At 43.5% G+C, this 15,627-nt stretch overlaps 6 protein-coding genes and 1 non-coding gene across 7 annotated transcripts; 5 read left to right on the top strand and 2 right to left on the bottom strand.

Moving 5' to 3' along the window:
- Window positions 1-626: 626 nt before the first annotated feature.
- O0I10_004111 (uncharacterized protein) lies at window positions 627-1,546 on the top strand (the record flags this gene model as incomplete). Its single annotated transcript, XM_058484175.1, has 7 exons — window positions 627-654; window positions 709-847; window positions 906-969; window positions 1,041-1,145; window positions 1,205-1,264; window positions 1,319-1,435; window positions 1,505-1,546. The coding sequence occupies 7 exons, from the start codon at window positions 627-629 to the stop codon at window positions 1,544-1,546; spliced, it is 555 nt and encodes a 184-aa protein (XP_058345163.1).
- Window positions 1,547-1,656: 110 nt separating this feature from the next.
- Window positions 1,657-2,814, bottom strand: O0I10_004110 (uncharacterized protein; the record flags this gene model as incomplete). Its single annotated transcript, XM_058484174.1, has 2 exons — window positions 1,657-2,191; window positions 2,267-2,814. 2 exons carry the CDS (start codon window positions 2,812-2,814, stop codon window positions 1,657-1,659), a joined length of 1,083 nt encoding a protein of 360 aa, XP_058345162.1.
- A 423-nt stretch (window positions 2,815-3,237) lies between these two features.
- On the top strand, window positions 3,238-4,689 carry O0I10_004109 (uncharacterized protein; the record flags this gene model as incomplete). The annotated part of the gene is made up of 7 exons (XM_058484173.1): window positions 3,238-3,371; window positions 3,428-3,461; window positions 3,526-3,741; window positions 3,814-3,918; window positions 3,996-4,174; window positions 4,227-4,373; window positions 4,440-4,689. The coding sequence occupies 7 exons, from the start codon at window positions 3,238-3,240 to the stop codon at window positions 4,687-4,689; spliced, it is 1,065 nt and encodes a 354-aa protein (XP_058345161.1).
- A 542-nt stretch (window positions 4,690-5,231) lies between these two features.
- Window positions 5,232-5,303, top strand: O0I10_004108. Its single transcript has one exon. It is a non-coding gene; the product is annotated as a tRNA-Cys (tRNA).
- A 4,859-nt stretch (window positions 5,304-10,162) lies between these two features.
- O0I10_004107 (uncharacterized protein) lies at window positions 10,163-11,215 on the top strand (the record flags this gene model as incomplete). Its single annotated transcript, XM_058484172.1, has 1 exon — window positions 10,163-11,215. The coding sequence occupies one exon, from the start codon at window positions 10,163-10,165 to the stop codon at window positions 11,213-11,215; it is 1,053 nt and encodes a 350-aa protein (XP_058345160.1).
- A 1,009-nt stretch (window positions 11,216-12,224) lies between these two features.
- O0I10_004106 (phosphoenolpyruvate carboxykinase (ATP)) lies at window positions 12,225-14,016 on the bottom strand (the record flags this gene model as incomplete). Its single annotated transcript, XM_058484171.1, has 3 exons — window positions 12,225-13,217; window positions 13,280-13,834; window positions 13,903-14,016. The coding sequence occupies 3 exons, from the start codon at window positions 14,014-14,016 to the stop codon at window positions 12,225-12,227; spliced, it is 1,662 nt and encodes a 553-aa protein (XP_058345159.1).
- A 967-nt stretch (window positions 14,017-14,983) lies between these two features.
- Window positions 14,984-15,551, top strand: O0I10_004105 (uncharacterized protein; the record flags this gene model as incomplete). The annotated part of the gene is made up of 3 exons (XM_058484170.1): window positions 14,984-15,161; window positions 15,217-15,310; window positions 15,380-15,551. The coding sequence occupies 3 exons, from the start codon at window positions 14,984-14,986 to the stop codon at window positions 15,549-15,551; spliced, it is 444 nt and encodes a 147-aa protein (XP_058345158.1).
- Window positions 15,552-15,627: the final 76 nt, after the last annotated feature.

Below are 15,627 nucleotides of genomic sequence, written 5' to 3'. Positions count from 1 at the left end.
GCAAAGATGATTAGTGATGACAAAGGAAGTTGCTGCAAACATAAGCGGTAAGTTCTATTTTCATATGGATATTTATGTACATATGCGACATGCCAGCAACGTTGAGCTTGTGAGTTATGCAATGTTGTTGGAGGATTTCGGTAGCTGGTGTGTGGTACGCATGATACCCCAACAAACCTAATTGCCATGAACGACACTGACTACAAAGTCAAAGTTGAGTATGGGTTCTAGAACCGCATGGAAACGAAGCTTAACTATGCTTAACTATGATCGATATCATGTGGCATATCAGAAGGAGCGTCGTGAAAACGGTGAATTGATCGATATAGCCACCACATGTATTATTGTTTGCCAAAAGAATACCCTTGTTGATGAACCATGGTAATAAATTGAAATCTCTCCTTAGTCTTTTATCATATACACATGTATCCATGGAAACAAACACCATGATTTATATATACAGCAACAATTAATCCATAATGCAAGCAATAGTTGTCATGATTGCAGTTTGAAGGTGTCACAAGACTAATTGCAAGCTACCACCTGACAAACCAATTCGCTTCTTTTTATTCAAAAGTTCCAACACTGCTAGCTTTGTTCCCGCTCCCCAATCCTTTCATTTACAAATGTCTACTCTTTACGGTATCGATCGTGGTATGTTGCTTCCTACACCATTGCAACCCACCCTATTGATCCACCATGCGTTAGAAATCCACCACAAGATCCAGTCTAAATACTCGATTGACCATGAGCAGCAAGCGCGTGCTTGGATAGAGAATGTCGTAGGTGAACCGTTGCCAAGCGACGACTTTCAAGAAAGCCTTAAAGATGGTGTCATGTTATGCAAGTGAGTGTTTTGTATGCAATGTATCCGTGTCACGGTGAGTTCTAATGCATGTATCCAGGTTAATTGATAAGCTAGCGCCTGGTCAAGCAAAGTACAAAGTCTCCAAGATACCATTCATGCAGGTAAAGTAAAAGAGGAACCGAATACCTGGATCATGACATGTGTGTGTGTGACACGAACATTGCTATTGCAGATGGAGAACATTGCTTGCTTCCTCTCTGGAGCCGAAAGGCTAGGTGTCCCAAAGTATGATCTATTCCAGACCGTGGATCTATACGAGAAGAAGAACATGACCCAGGTAAATCAATCATCAAACACTGAATGGTCGTCGACATGATGCTTATGGATAAAGTAAAGGTTGTAGACACCATTTTTTCATTGTCACGCCATGCATACAAAGCAGGTGCTTGCTCAACCGTAAGTCTCATGTGCGCTGATCATGCTCCTACAATCATAACACGATCGTGATAGTTTTTGGGTCCAAAGCTAGCAGACAAGCACGAGGTATCATTCAGTGAAGAGACACTCAATGCAAGCAAAGGAATGTTCAACACGTATCAATACGGCTATAACAAAGGAGCCAACCAGGTAAAGGGGGTGGAGCTGTTCGGCACATGGTATGGATGACGTTGATATTGATGATTGCAATGGCCATAGTCTGGTATTGTCTTTGGTGGTCGACGTGAAATCAGCCAATAGTCTACAACTTAGAGCAAGCTTGCCTACCAGAGTGTAGTTATTCTTCTGGAGGTATTTCTTTAGTTTATGTCAGTATTATCGTAACGAATAATATATATTATACAATGGTATCAAAAGAGAAAAATGAAAATGAATGCGAGCAATGTGGTACATAAAAGTGAAATGTGATGTGCAGGGTACCCACTACTGCCACCGTTTTCGATCACAATGTGTGGCACTGAAGGGAGAGGGAGCAGCCTTGATCGAATCTCATTTATATGAGGCAAGTTACTTGGCCAAGGTAACCCCGGTTGCTTTGTATCGGCATCGATAGAGATATTGTTCAACATCGCGACAAATTGTAAAGCCTTTCCATGATCGTAAAAGTCAACTTCAACAAAATTAGGTTTCCTCCCAAATGCACGATGACAATCATCAGCATGCTTCGACAAAGAATCCATGCCGTTGGTGACTGAAGCCTTGTCGAGTTGGGGTACCTCGATTTCCTTGCCGACACGAATGACCCCATACAGGAAATGGTTCATGACATACATCATGTCTTGTGGGTTAGGAGGACTTTGTGGACGATCAATAACGCATGTGAATCCATTTGCATCCTTGTTGTCGTAAGGTGTCTCAAAGACATAAGTATATTGGTCATGTAGCCTATAAGACGATCAACAGCCATTAGAATCAGCATCTTCTTCATGGAAAGAGAAAAGAAGCACTACGCGTTATTACCATGGTACAGCAGATGCATCAGCCTTGGAATCTAAAAAGTTGACAACCCTCTTGTTGGAATCAACCATTTCTTGTAGCGTTGGCCATGGCTTCCCTGGTTCTTGCACGTGTACCATTGGCATGATGTTGCTAGCTTTGTATGCTTCCGCCAAGTGAGCAACATTAATGTCGTACAAATTGTTCCACATGATGGTAATGATTTGATCTTGGTGAGACTCGAGCCATTTGGCGACGTGGTTGAGAATATCGGTTGCTGGGCCAGCGTCCAAAATGGTGCAGGTTGTATGGCAAAGATGCACCTTTTGTTTATGCATCACTGCAGAGAACTTTAGGCCGCGTACACCATCATCAAGTTGTTGGGTAATTGACTTGACCTGCGTGGATGCAAGATTGGGTCCGTGCGCATAAGAGTCATGTGTAACCAGAAAAGTGACATTGTTAAAGGGTTGACTGCATAATGATTCGTGGCCATTGCATGCATTCCCACCGTACACATGTTGGGAGAACAACAACAAAAAGAGTGCGAAAAGACAGTGATATGGAAGCATCCTTTGCAAATTGCGAAAGAGAAATAAAGGTGATATTTATTTGGCTCTTTATTATCATGGGGGATATGGTAAAAGGAGGATTTAATATGGACTATTTCGAGTTGAACTAGTGAAAAGGTGGTAGTGTGCTGAGCTACGTCTGTTTATATCGATCACTCTTCGACAATCACCTGGTGATATTTGATTTTGATGTGTGAATGTTGTGGGCTTGAAGAGAAAAAGTCAACGATCCATTCCACGAGAACAATGGGGGTAAGTGTAATCGACCTTACCAGTAAACGTCAATGTGGTTGGCGCACATTTACAATGAGCTGACATTGGTGCATCAAAGCCGGACTTTTTCATTTCCATCCCCCGCAAAGTTTTTGTTTGCTTCTTACTCTTGTTTATCTTCGCTTCTTTTCGCATCAGGATCTTCCGCCTATGCCCCCTCGCGATCCGTCCGTCGTGAGTGAGCAGCTCGATATCGCTCAAGAGTCACTCAAAGAGTCACCTGAAATTCCCATGAATGATGATGGTGATCCACAAAGGTGTCGTCCCTGGCGTGAAAGATCAAGGTAGCTTGCTGCTGAACCTGTCACCCCGTTCAAAAGTGATATTAACGATCCCGTAGTTCCATCAAGCCTATCTATACACAAAAGGAATTGGTACGAGTATAACTTGCAAATGAATGCATCACACAACGGCCCACTTACTGTATATCCCTGACAGCTTTCATACGCAAAATGCTTCATATCCGAAGATGATACACTTGCCATGCATACACCAATGATCACAAAGGCCATTCAACTGATACGATCCGTCCCCAGTGCCATCATTCGATACGGCATCTTGTTTCCCATCCGATTGGCTTCATTGAGTGCTGCAACAATCGCCTTTTTTGTATCGCTACCCGTTGCTGTAGGGCTTGAAAGCAATTCCATGGTGGTATGTCACATAATCCAGCATCCGCCGCACATGCACACACGCAACCAAGCTGATGATCATCCATGTCGATAGGCAACGCTGGTCAAATGGTATTGCAAAGGCATTTTGTTTTCCTTGGGAACAGTGCCACGCTATATCGGAGAGAAGCCATGGCTTTCAGAACCTCATGTCTTTGTTGTAAGTCCAACTCTACTTTTTTGTCAAGGAGTCAACAACCAACATACTCATGGCAACCCCCCACCCCGGCATTGTAGGCAAATCACACCTCTTACCTCGATTACATTGTCGCCAGCGCCCATCAATACCCGCATGCCGTCGTCATGGCACGCCATAAAGGAGCACTCGGCTTCTTGCAGAACAATGGGCTGAACTTTTTGCACTCCATGACCTTTGATCGAGCGAATCTGTACGAGCGAAAGAACCTCGCTGAAAGGTAAACCAGAGGAAGGAAAAAAGATAGAGCAAGAGCTAACGTGGAAAAACAGTTTGCGAAAACATGTCTCGAATCCAATCACTTGGCCGAATCCAATGCTGATATTTCCAGAGGGAACTTGTGTCAATAACAAATACACGATCCGTTTCCAAAAAGGAGCATTCGAACTTGGTGTTAAGGTGTGCCCCATTGGCATCAAGTAAGTTGGATGGATGGATGGATGTCATGGCAACTTGAAGACTGATGCTTGCGTGCATTACCATAGATACGATCGATATTGGGGAGACCCTTATTGGGATACGCGCAAAGGATTTCTCAACTATGCTTTCTACCGTATGACGCGATGGTTTACACCAGTGGATATTGTATTTTGCACGCCACAAGCCCCATACGACCATGAAGATCCAGTCATGTTTGGTGATCGTGTCAAGGCATTGATATCTGATACCATTGGATTAGAGAATGTCGACTTTAATGGAATGGCCAAACGCGATCTGCTTAAAGTGATCAATTAGACAATCAACAGCATCCTTCACCCATTCATAGATACACATCTTGTATAGCATTAGATTCTTGTTCTTTTCATGCCTCTCATTTTCATTCATCAATCCCCATTTGTAAATACAACAATATCTTTCATAATAGAAATAGAGCATCTTGTACTGTATGTTAGTCCCAATAACAATGTTGCAAATGCAAACGTACCTTCATACCAACGTAACGTAGATTGGCCTATTGTTGCTAGGGTGATCATTGTTTTCTTGATAAAGCAACAAAGAAATTGTGGGTTGTCACTTGTCAGCAGCAGCCTCCTCCTGTGCACCATTATGCAGCACCGTTATGAAACTCAGCTGCTCAATCGAATCAAACATGATCTTTCCAATGCAAATTACTCCATACACACCTCCCCAATTACGTTGCCAGTGATACCACGTTGCTTGGCAACATCTCCGCTATCGAATGATATACATATTGAAGCACTTTGAACGCCCAAAATTTTTTCCGAAAAAGGATCGCATTAGATTCATCATGTAACTCCTGCACAGATTTTTAAGGAGGGGTTATAACTCAGTGGCAGAGTGGAAGATTGCAGATCTTCTGGTCCCGTGTTCGATCCACGGTGGCCCCTCTTACACCGTACATACACGGTAACACCCTCTTCAGGGTATTTTTGTTGGCGCCGAACATCAGATCACGTGACATGTCGTTTACTTTTATCAATCTCTTCTGTTGTAGCACATCAAATGCAAAACTAACCTTTTGTATTTGGATACGACACATTGCCGATGTGTATCATCATGATTTACCAAGGTATTGTCATATGGATCGCCCATTGGCATAGTTTTCCTCGAACCATGTCCTTCTACAATCATTTGGGTGCAATGTTGTATTTGAACAACGACAAATCGATAATCAACCATCCTGTTGAGAACAAAGTTTGCCTGTTGTTATCGTATCTAACCATCAAGAGCACATAAAAGATGACATAACCTTGGCCATAAAGCAAGGCAATGCATCATGTGGATTCGAATCTGGTTTATTGTTCTTCTTTGCTTCTCGAAAGGGTCTCGGTTTTATGAGCGTTTGGAAAAATGATCATGCTTCAGGGGCCGGGTGGGGGTGATGAATGATATATATGATTTCTTATTCTTCAATAGAGGATCGTTGTTACACCCTCTCCTATTATCTAGGCAATCTATGTGTTATAAAGCATACAGAGGGAACCGCATGATGAATGATTTAAAGCTTTTTTTTCATCCGTGCATTCTCCTTTTTGTCCCTCCTCAATAGAGCATGACCGCGTAAATGGTTCCGCATTGGCCAAGTAGCAGAAGCACTCTTGCTCCTTGCGAGGGTTAATGATGCAAGCAACCCAATGACGCATGTAGCAGCAGCAGCAGCAGCAGCGACATCTTTGATGTATCGTGGCCGTAATTACTACTATTGTGTGCTTATCCAGATTGCTTTAGATCATCCTCCGATCAAGTAAAAAGGATCAATCCTCTCCATACAAAGCAACGCAATACAAAAACGTTGACTTTTTAAATTTGACCGTATCCGTGTTTCGGTGTCATGTGTGATTTTTGGATACGTCGTTATTAAAGAAACCGCTTCAAAGTCAATTCTCCCCGTCATAGATGCCTTTTTTCGATGCTCACCCACAAAGATTTTGCTCTACTACCAACTTGTAACAATAGATGCTATCATCACAACAACCAGAAAATCTATCCAGGACCCTTTTTTGATGATGGTATGTTTCACGTTACCAGCAAACATACTTCTCCTTAAATATGCTTATGGTACGGTTCACCCCTAAGGGGTAAACAACAAAAGGATAGAGCTCATACAGTGAAGAAGGTTTCATTAGTAGAAAGAGGTGGAGGTATGCTGAATGATGCATCATGTCATGCATCGTCTATTCCAGTATAACCATAATTCTTCTTGCTTCCGGACCTTGATGTCTCGCATATGCTCTTGCTCTAAATATCAACTAGTTTATCCATTTAAGCAATTTCATCCCCACACCCGTCGCATCCTCTTTTTTGATGCTAGCAGTATAGATTACAACAACAACAAGTCCCATATTCTTGATAAAGCGATATAGCATGTTATGGTTTCTCTCGTCCTATTAAGACTTGCATACACTCAAAGCTCATGTTATGATACCACCATGGGGGTGGATGTTGTGAATGATGTGTTGGGGTTATCCCTCCCCCGGGCGACCCTCCACAAACATTATTACTATAACGCTATGCACAACACCACCACATCGATGCTTGTTGTCAGACCCAAAGTAATGGAGTATACTGGATCAGATACAATTGTGATGGATGGCTGTTGTCGTCGTCAGATGAGAATAACTCGGATTTGAATATCATGCATTCGGCTGGTTGGGGTTGAAATGTGTCATAAGTGCTTAAATGCTTTGTTCTTCTTCCCCGCGCATTGGGACGACCAAATTATCGGGATAATCTTAAAAAGGAAAGAGGATGCAGTAAAGCTTGACATATGCACATTCACAGTTACAAATATATGACAACTTTTTGCAGCAGGGTAAAGGAAGAAGGAAAGGGGAGAAGAATGTGTGATGTCGGGTATGTTTTCAAATTGGCAAGCTACATTGAGGATAAGCTCAACATCGACGTCGTTTATGATGATATCAAAAAGGATAGGAGTAGATCAACTTTATTACCCATATCCCTCATTTTTCTTGACACATGATCACTTTCATTCTTATTCGCACTAATGTTACAAGGAAGTGAGCGTGTATGGGGAAGATAATTGCTCATTCTTGAAACCATGGGATTAGGAGGAGATGCCGTGTGTGTTACAAAACACAGTTATCTTTACAATAATATCAAGTAGCTAAACCAGGGTGATGTGCGTAACGGCGGTGATACGAAGAATGTCAACGATTAGTAGTATACGCCCATCACAAGGACTCCCATGCTTATAATTAAAACAAAGCGTTGGGTGCGATCGCAATTAAAAGTGGCGGGAGATCCTAATATCAAACGATCAAAATGGGTATAGGGGTCTCAATCCAAAGGGGATGTAGAAAGCACGAGCATTGTCTTTGGACAACCTCCCCCCAATGAAAAGAGCCATATGCAATCCAGACATGGTCATATCTCCTGAAAGCCCCTTACACTTGCACTCATTGTCTATGATTCCTTAGTACTTTACATGCCTCCTCGTTGATACAACTAGTGGGCATCGCATGTAATCATCACGATTCGTACACTGAGAAAGGTCACTGGGTCGTCCAAATAGCAGCAAGTGGTTCATCAATTAACAGTGTTGTATGCGTGCCTTTGAAAGAGAAGGAGGGAAAAGGGTGAAAAATGGGGAGAACACCATCCTACTCGCTCATCCTAGCAATGATCTATAACGCAAGCCTATAATGCAACATGGTTTTGGTTGTACGATATAGATGAGCCAATGATGGGTGACAAGTGTATCAGCGCAAAAATCCCGGCCGTAGTAGTACCGTCATACGTTTACATGTATGTTCCTTTCCATATACCAAAAAAAGGTTTACTGTTGGACAAACAAACGCTTTGACGACCATCGTGTATACACGCCACCAGGGGCACGTGAACATTGTGGTGTTCTTTGTTTCGTCGTATGCCTCATTATGGTGCCGAACAAAGGATGCCGGAATCAACAGTAGTAGTGATCATTTTTAGTATTCGATTATAAAAGTTACCCCGTCTTTGTATCTTTTACAGCGCCACGGGCGAGGGAAAAACAAGAAAAGGTTTCATAATTAAAAAATGCGGCACCGGTATCGGCTAGGAACAAGGTTCTTTTTTTCCATGGAAATGATTTAACATCCAACCCGCGATACTCAGCCAAGTGCTCAACAATGCAACACTATACACATCACCCATCACAATGCTAATTAGGCTTGTTCATGTGCCTTCAACACTTGGGGGGAAGAGCAGGGATTGGGGGTGGTACATGCGTGTCCTCTCACTACAACAATACACCAACACATGGGCAGCAAGTGATCGACTGCCTTTGTGGTTACATGATCAAAGATGTCATAACGGCATATGTAGCACCATAATGCAACCTTGAGCTTGATTAAAATATGGGTAGAGAGCTGATCATGTACATGTCATTGCGTATGTGCATGCGTGTGTATGTGTGTAGTGTGTGAGTGTGTGTGTGGTATCGGGAAGATCCATTGCAACGGCCAAGTTGTCGCTGGAATGTAGGTTTTAGAAATCTTGCTTTTTCTGTCACGGCGACCGAGATCATGCATCTAACGTTTCAATAACGTCCATTTATTATGCCTTTAATCGGTGAATAGTAGTTTGGTCTTTGCCTAGTCGTCATCAATGGGGTAAAAGGAGAGCGATCGTTCAGGGGTGGGGTAAACCTTGGGATCAAGAATGGGTATTGAGTGTCTTTATTTCGCTCTGATCACCGTGACGTTAGAAAATTGGGGAGCTAAATCGTGCGAGAACAAAGGAGACGTATCGTTTAAGACACATACATACACACGTCAGTGTCATAGGTGGGCACATGTGTGTATGTGTATTATGTGTATGCGTGCGTGTGTGCGTGGGGATAATAACGATTCCTCACTTTCCCAAAGAAAAGGATTTCACCGTGGATCGAGAATGAACGCGTATACACATACACACACGTTTATTACTTGGAAGCATTCTTTCCTTTGGCATTCGCTCACGACCACCTTCTCACTTGTACTATCGTAAACAACGTTATGCGTGCTTGTGTCGTCTACTAAAGCGAGAACAAGACATCTACTTGTATTGCCAGACACAGGTTTCCCGCCATTTCCGGGAATTTGATAAAGTGCCTTGCAGTATAATGTGAAGGAGAGGGTGTGCCCATATGGGTGCTCAATAGTCACCCACAAACTTGGGTACCCCCATTTTTCCTCATACGGGCTTGGCTTAAGCACCAAATCATTAATAATTTACCTGCCACGGCTCCATAAACCTTAACAGATTGTCATTTATCCAGATAAACGTGGTTGTAGTATCATCAGTGTTTCGTATTTCCAATTCCAAGCACAGCAACAAGCCATGGCGGAAGCGGTCTCGACTCTAGCTGACAGATAACAAGCGGATAAAGTGGTTGACTGAAAGGTAAATCAAGATTTTCCCGATTCAGAACAACGGGTGCTCGTTTTAGCTTTTTTCTCGCATGTGTGCTTGCACCCCCCACAACGGCAAAAGAAGATGCTTGCCAAGAATGCGCATGTATGCATAATGCGGTGTATTATTTTTGGCCCTATGTTTCCCTCCCCCCCTTTCAGACGATACGATTTCAAGTGAAGCTTGTTGCTTTTGTTATCGCTCCCTTATAAATAGCGGTCCTTGTTTCTTTTGTTGCTCATCACTTTTCCTCGCACCCTTCTCTTCGATCTCTCTCTCTCTCTTTCTCTTTCATTTTCATTCTCACAACGTTACATCGCTTTCTTTCCATTCTTTACGACGACAACGATAACAAATGGAAACATACATCGGCTATATCAAGACCCCTCAAGATGCTCTTATCGTATTTGAAGCATGTCGACGTGGACAACTTCATCGTGTGCAACGACGCCTCTCAACCAAAGAACGTATTCATATCCAATCTGGATCGGTGTTTGCATGGGATGAACGAGAAGCTGGAATGCGACGTTGGACCGATGGCCGTACATGGTCACCTAGTCGTGTATTGGGAAGCTTTTTAACCTACCGAGAACTTGATACCAAACGTCGTCCACGTCGTTCATCATCATCATCAACATCATCGGCACACCAGCACCACCACCACCAACACCATCATCATGCACCTGTTAGCAAAGCAGCATCAGCATGTTCCTACAAGCCTGATGGGTTGATCAAGCAGAGTTTTTCCATTTGCACAGCTGCCAACCAAAAGCTGCATTTGATTTCTTATTATACCAAAGCAGATGTACTTGCAGGAAGACTGAAACAACCTAGTGCTGATTCAATGTTGAGTCAAATTGTTGTACCCAAAGGCCTTTACCCAGAGCTTAATCCACTTGACACCAGTGGTGGTCATTCTGCCACCATCCACAACATGCGACAATCCTATATGAGCAATGCTACAGGTGCAGTAGCAAACACTACATCATCTCCACCCTCTCCACCACCTTCTTTGAGCTCGTCTCCTGTATCATCGGATGAAGATATGATGCTCGTAGATGCACCAGCAACAACAACATCATTGAGTACGCATACAACACCAACACAACAATACCAGCATCGTTATCATTTGCGACACCAGCAGCAAGAAGAGCAACAACAACAACAGCAGCAATGTGATGCGGCGGTGTATGAACGTTATGCGTCGCCATCGGCTGCTACAGGTGGTGCTGGTGGTGATGATGGGGCACCACAACCACCATCATCGCTTTATACCACCACTCTTCCTCCACCATCATCCACATCTTTACAACCCTCATCACGCCTTGCCATACAAGAAGTTGCCTTGGATCGGATACCTTGTTCAGAAGATCAACGACAGCTTCGTGCATTGCCAATTGAATTGTAGTCAATCACCACACACCCCCCAAAATTCATCATGTATCATTACGCAAATCCGGTGCCAGGATGGGTGTTTTTAGCGCCGCTTCTTTTTTTTCACTCTTTCTCTCTCACACATACAACTGACGCACAAGGATGCATCATTCATTCATCCACTGCACGCTATATATATATATATCTATATACACCCCACACCCACACACATACCTTCCCTCTCGTTATACATATATCTTTTACTAGTATCTCTTGATCTCATGTGGATATTTAATACGATCAGCTAATACAAATTTGACCTCATGATACGTCTTTGATGTGTATATAATTATGCAGCAATCAACTTGATGCTTTCGCAGCACCCCCAAATGACGACCCCTATTTTCTATTTTACACAAAGAAAGCCGATAAGGTTGCATTGGCACCAGGGTCATTATCAATTCTTACTCTTGGATTACCATCATCCCCAAAAAGAAACAAGGGGGGTTGCATAACCAGCACCATGCTTGTTAGTGTGCAAGACGATTTAAGTTTTCCTTGGGGGAGGGGTTGCATCTTAAGAGAGAGAAAGAGTGAAAGTTAGAAGCACAACCTTAAATCTCATTAATGCAACCCATTGCATTTAAATCACGCATACGTGTGATATAATCAAAACAAGCTTCTCGACCCATTCTTGCATCACACTCCACCCCCAAAGTGGCGCATTTGCATTTGCATTTTCATTCTTTTTCTCATTATGATTCTCATCTCCCCCCCTCTCACCCTCCCTTCACGGGTCACATGTTGTTGTGTGTATATGCTATTTCTCAAATCTAATGATGTATTCTTCTTTTTTTTATGAAATGTATGAAAGAGAGAGAGAAAGAGAGAAAATATACATAAACGTTTTCGAGTGATGATATATGTATGTGGGATGAAGGATGAAGAAGGATGATCATGGTGGCGGATAAGGAGGGAGAGGGTTATGTTTTTTTTATATGTGGGGGGATCATGCTAGTAGAGTATGGATCAAATGGATGTTTTTAGATCTTGGGACCAGCAGCGATGGTCTCGGGAGCAGCTTCATCTTGGTAAGTCTTGAAGTTTTCAGCGAACATGGAAGCAACCTTGTGAAGGGAGGTAGTGTATTCTTCAGGAGTACCCATCCAAACCTTACGAGGATCAAGCATCTCATCAGGAACGTTGGTGACCTTGGTGGGGACCTTGAGGTTGAAGACATCGTAATCGGCATATTCAGCATTGGCAAGTTCACCATTGTGGATAGCATCAAGGATAGCACGAGTGTACTTGAGAGGGCAACGCTTGGCAACACCAGCCTTGCCACCAATCCAACCAGTGTTGATGAGCCAAGCATCAGCCTTGTGTTGAGACATCTTTTCAGCAAGCATGGAAGCATAACGTTGAGGATGAAGGACCAAGAAAGGAGCACCAAAGCAAGCAGAGAAAGTGGCCTGGGGCTCAACGATACCATCTTCAGTACCAGGGACCTTGGTGGTGTAACCAGAGATAAAGTGGTACATGGCTTGAGCAGCAGACAACTTGGAAACAGGAGGCAAGACACCAAAGGCATCACAAGTCAACAAGATAATGTTCTTGGGGTGGCCACCCATGCAAGGAATCTTGGCGTTGGGAATGTGGTAGATAGGATAAGAGGCACGAGTGTTTTCGGTAAGGAAGCTGTCAGCATAGTCGACAACACGTGATTCCTCATCCAAGATAACGTTTTCAAGGACGGAGCCAAACTTGATGGCGTTGAAAATATCAGGTTCCTTTTCACCAGAGAGGTCAATGCACTTGGCATAGCAACCACCTTCAATGTTGAAGACACCAGAGTCGCTCCAGCAGTGCTCATCATCACCAATCAATTGACGCTTGGGATCAGCGCTAAGAGTGGTCTTGCCGGTACCCGACAAACCAAAGAACAAGGAAACATCACCATCAGGACCCTCGTTGGCAGAAGAGTGCAATGAAAGAACACCAGCCTTAGGCATCAAATAGTGCATGACAGTGAAGATCTGTGCAACATGAAATGATCAGATTCTTATTCCCATGACCCAAAACCTTATTTTATACTTACACCCTTCTTCATTTCACCAGCATATTCGGTACCAAGGATGACCATTTCGTTGCGCTTAAAGTTGACAGAGACGGAAGTGGTGGAAGTCATACCAGTGGTGTAACGGTTGGCAGGGAATTCACCAGCGTTGAAGATAGTGAAATCAGGAGTGCCATAGTTCTCAAGCTCTTCATCAGTGGGGCGGATCAACATGTTGCGCATAAACAAAATGTGGTAGGCACGGGAGGCAACAACACGGACCTTGATGCGGTACTTGGGGTCCCAACCAGCATAACCATCAAAGACATAGAGGCGAGGACGAGTGTTCAAGTAGTCAATGGCACGCTCACGGTTAATTAAAAAGACCTTTTCATCAAGAGGAGTGTTGACAGGACCCCACCAGACATCCTTTTCAGAGGTCTCTTCACGCACAATACGCTTGTCCTTGGGAGAGCGACCAGTCTTCTTGCCAGAGTAGGCACAAAGAGCACCAGCAGAAGAGATCACGGTGCCTTGTTCATAGGTAAGAGCTTCTTCGTAAAGAACAGCAACAGAGGCATTACGCTTGATGGTGACCTAATGATATCAAAATAGAAGATATGAATATCGAGTTGAATGCATCAAATGATAAACAAAGCAATTACCTTGTCATAATCGATACCAGCGTATTCGTGAAGTTCTTCTTCAACCTTGCTACGGGTAGAAGCAGAGCTGCCAGGGCGGCCAAGGGGAGATCCAGGTCTGGGAGAAGCAACCATGATGTAATTGAAAGATGAATGAAATTGAATTAAAGGAACAGCCGATAGCAGAAGGAAGGGGGAGGCTTTATATATATGCTGAATGATTTTGTTCCAAGAGGTAAGCAGCCGTCAACGTGAAAGTGCAAGTCGGAACGGAAAGGTGTTATTTTCGTTGGCTCCCCGCATTAAGGCGTCAAAGAGCTCAAGTATCACGGGCCTCCATCGGAAAAGTTCGGGTGGACGCCTTCCGAAAATGCCCTATAGGCAAAGACACTTCTTTTGGTCATTTTGTGTTCCCGTGTATAACATGTGAATCGAAGCTCTACTTAGCTTGGTTGCTCCCCTCCCGCGGTTGATGGTTGTTTAGTACCGCAAATATAGTGGTGGATCTATTTCGTCGTGTGTGTGTGTGTGTGTGTGTATTACTCTCTCACTCTCCCTCCTGCAATGGTAACATGGTGTTCAGTGTTGTTGTTACAAAAGGTTCTATTGTTCTTTGATGGAATAAACAAGTTGTTGCATCCTCCTTCTCCTCCTCCAATACATTGCTCATCATGTGTATGTATGTGTGCGGGTGAATACAGCTGCTTTAATGAATCATTCATTCAATCTAGACTGCTGATACTAATTGCATGATAATCGTTCATCACAAGTCGCCTTTTTTGCATAGTTGTCGTCCACATTGGCAGATCAATTGTACAACCATGGTCAAAGGACACCGTGGGATACTATATTCCATGTGTGGCATAGTTGTGGTATGCAGCGTGGTCCCGATGATGTACAAGCTGGTATAACTCATGCACTTTCTCCCTTTGCCATCCGAAGTATCCATCCGCATCGGCTAAATCACGAAAAGGTCCTTGCATGTGAAACACCTCTTTTCGTTTACTACACGTGTATACATACAGCGCATCATGGATCAGCATCATCATCATCAACATCAACATCATCAGCCCACCGCTTTCTTGTCCCGCACTCACTACTCATGACCGACTCGACTCGAGAGATCGAATTGCAACAAAGAATTGACGCCCTTCTCGACCATGAACTCCTGAAAAACGTGCCCAAGAATCCAACAATCGAAGAACTGGAAACGTTGATTGCCATTGAACAAGGCAGGGCTTATCGTATCAAAGTCGATCGCAACAAACTGGAGCCCATGTGTAAGTCCATTGTTGGAGGGCAATGCGATTGATGTTGACTTTGGAGGGTATATAGATATTGTAGTGAAGCAAGCGTCGTCAATCCGTGATATCAAAAGGTTGATCCAAATACAGTTTGGTCGCATTCATCCACAACGACGAGTGAGCTGGTAAGAATACATACACATACAATGAGGGTATTTGGCTGGTGGTGATTGATGATGTCATTCTATGTACAGGAAGTATATTTGGAGAACCTTTTGTCTGTCATTCAAGGGGAAGAGGTTATTGGATGATGAAGCTGTTGTCAGCCAGTTGGGAATTGCTCAAGACAGCGTGCTTATGTTTACCAAGCTTGCATTCGAGAAGGGCAATCATAGGCCCGCATGGCGACGTCGACAGCATTCTTGATTTGTCGCTGTAAGAAACTCCTCCAGCCAACCAGAATGTTCGAGCAAATTATGTGCTTTACTGGTGGATGCAAGAA

The sequence above is a fragment of the Lichtheimia ornata genome, assembly GCF_029851405.1.
Source record: "Lichtheimia ornata isolate CBS 291.66 chromosome Unknown scaffold00014, whole genome shotgun sequence".
Classification (NCBI taxonomy): Eukaryota; Fungi; Mucoromycota; class Mucoromycetes; order Mucorales; family Lichtheimiaceae; genus Lichtheimia; species Lichtheimia ornata.
The sequence above is the reverse complement of the archived record's forward strand: the minus strand, read 5'-3'. Positions and strand labels throughout refer to the sequence as shown.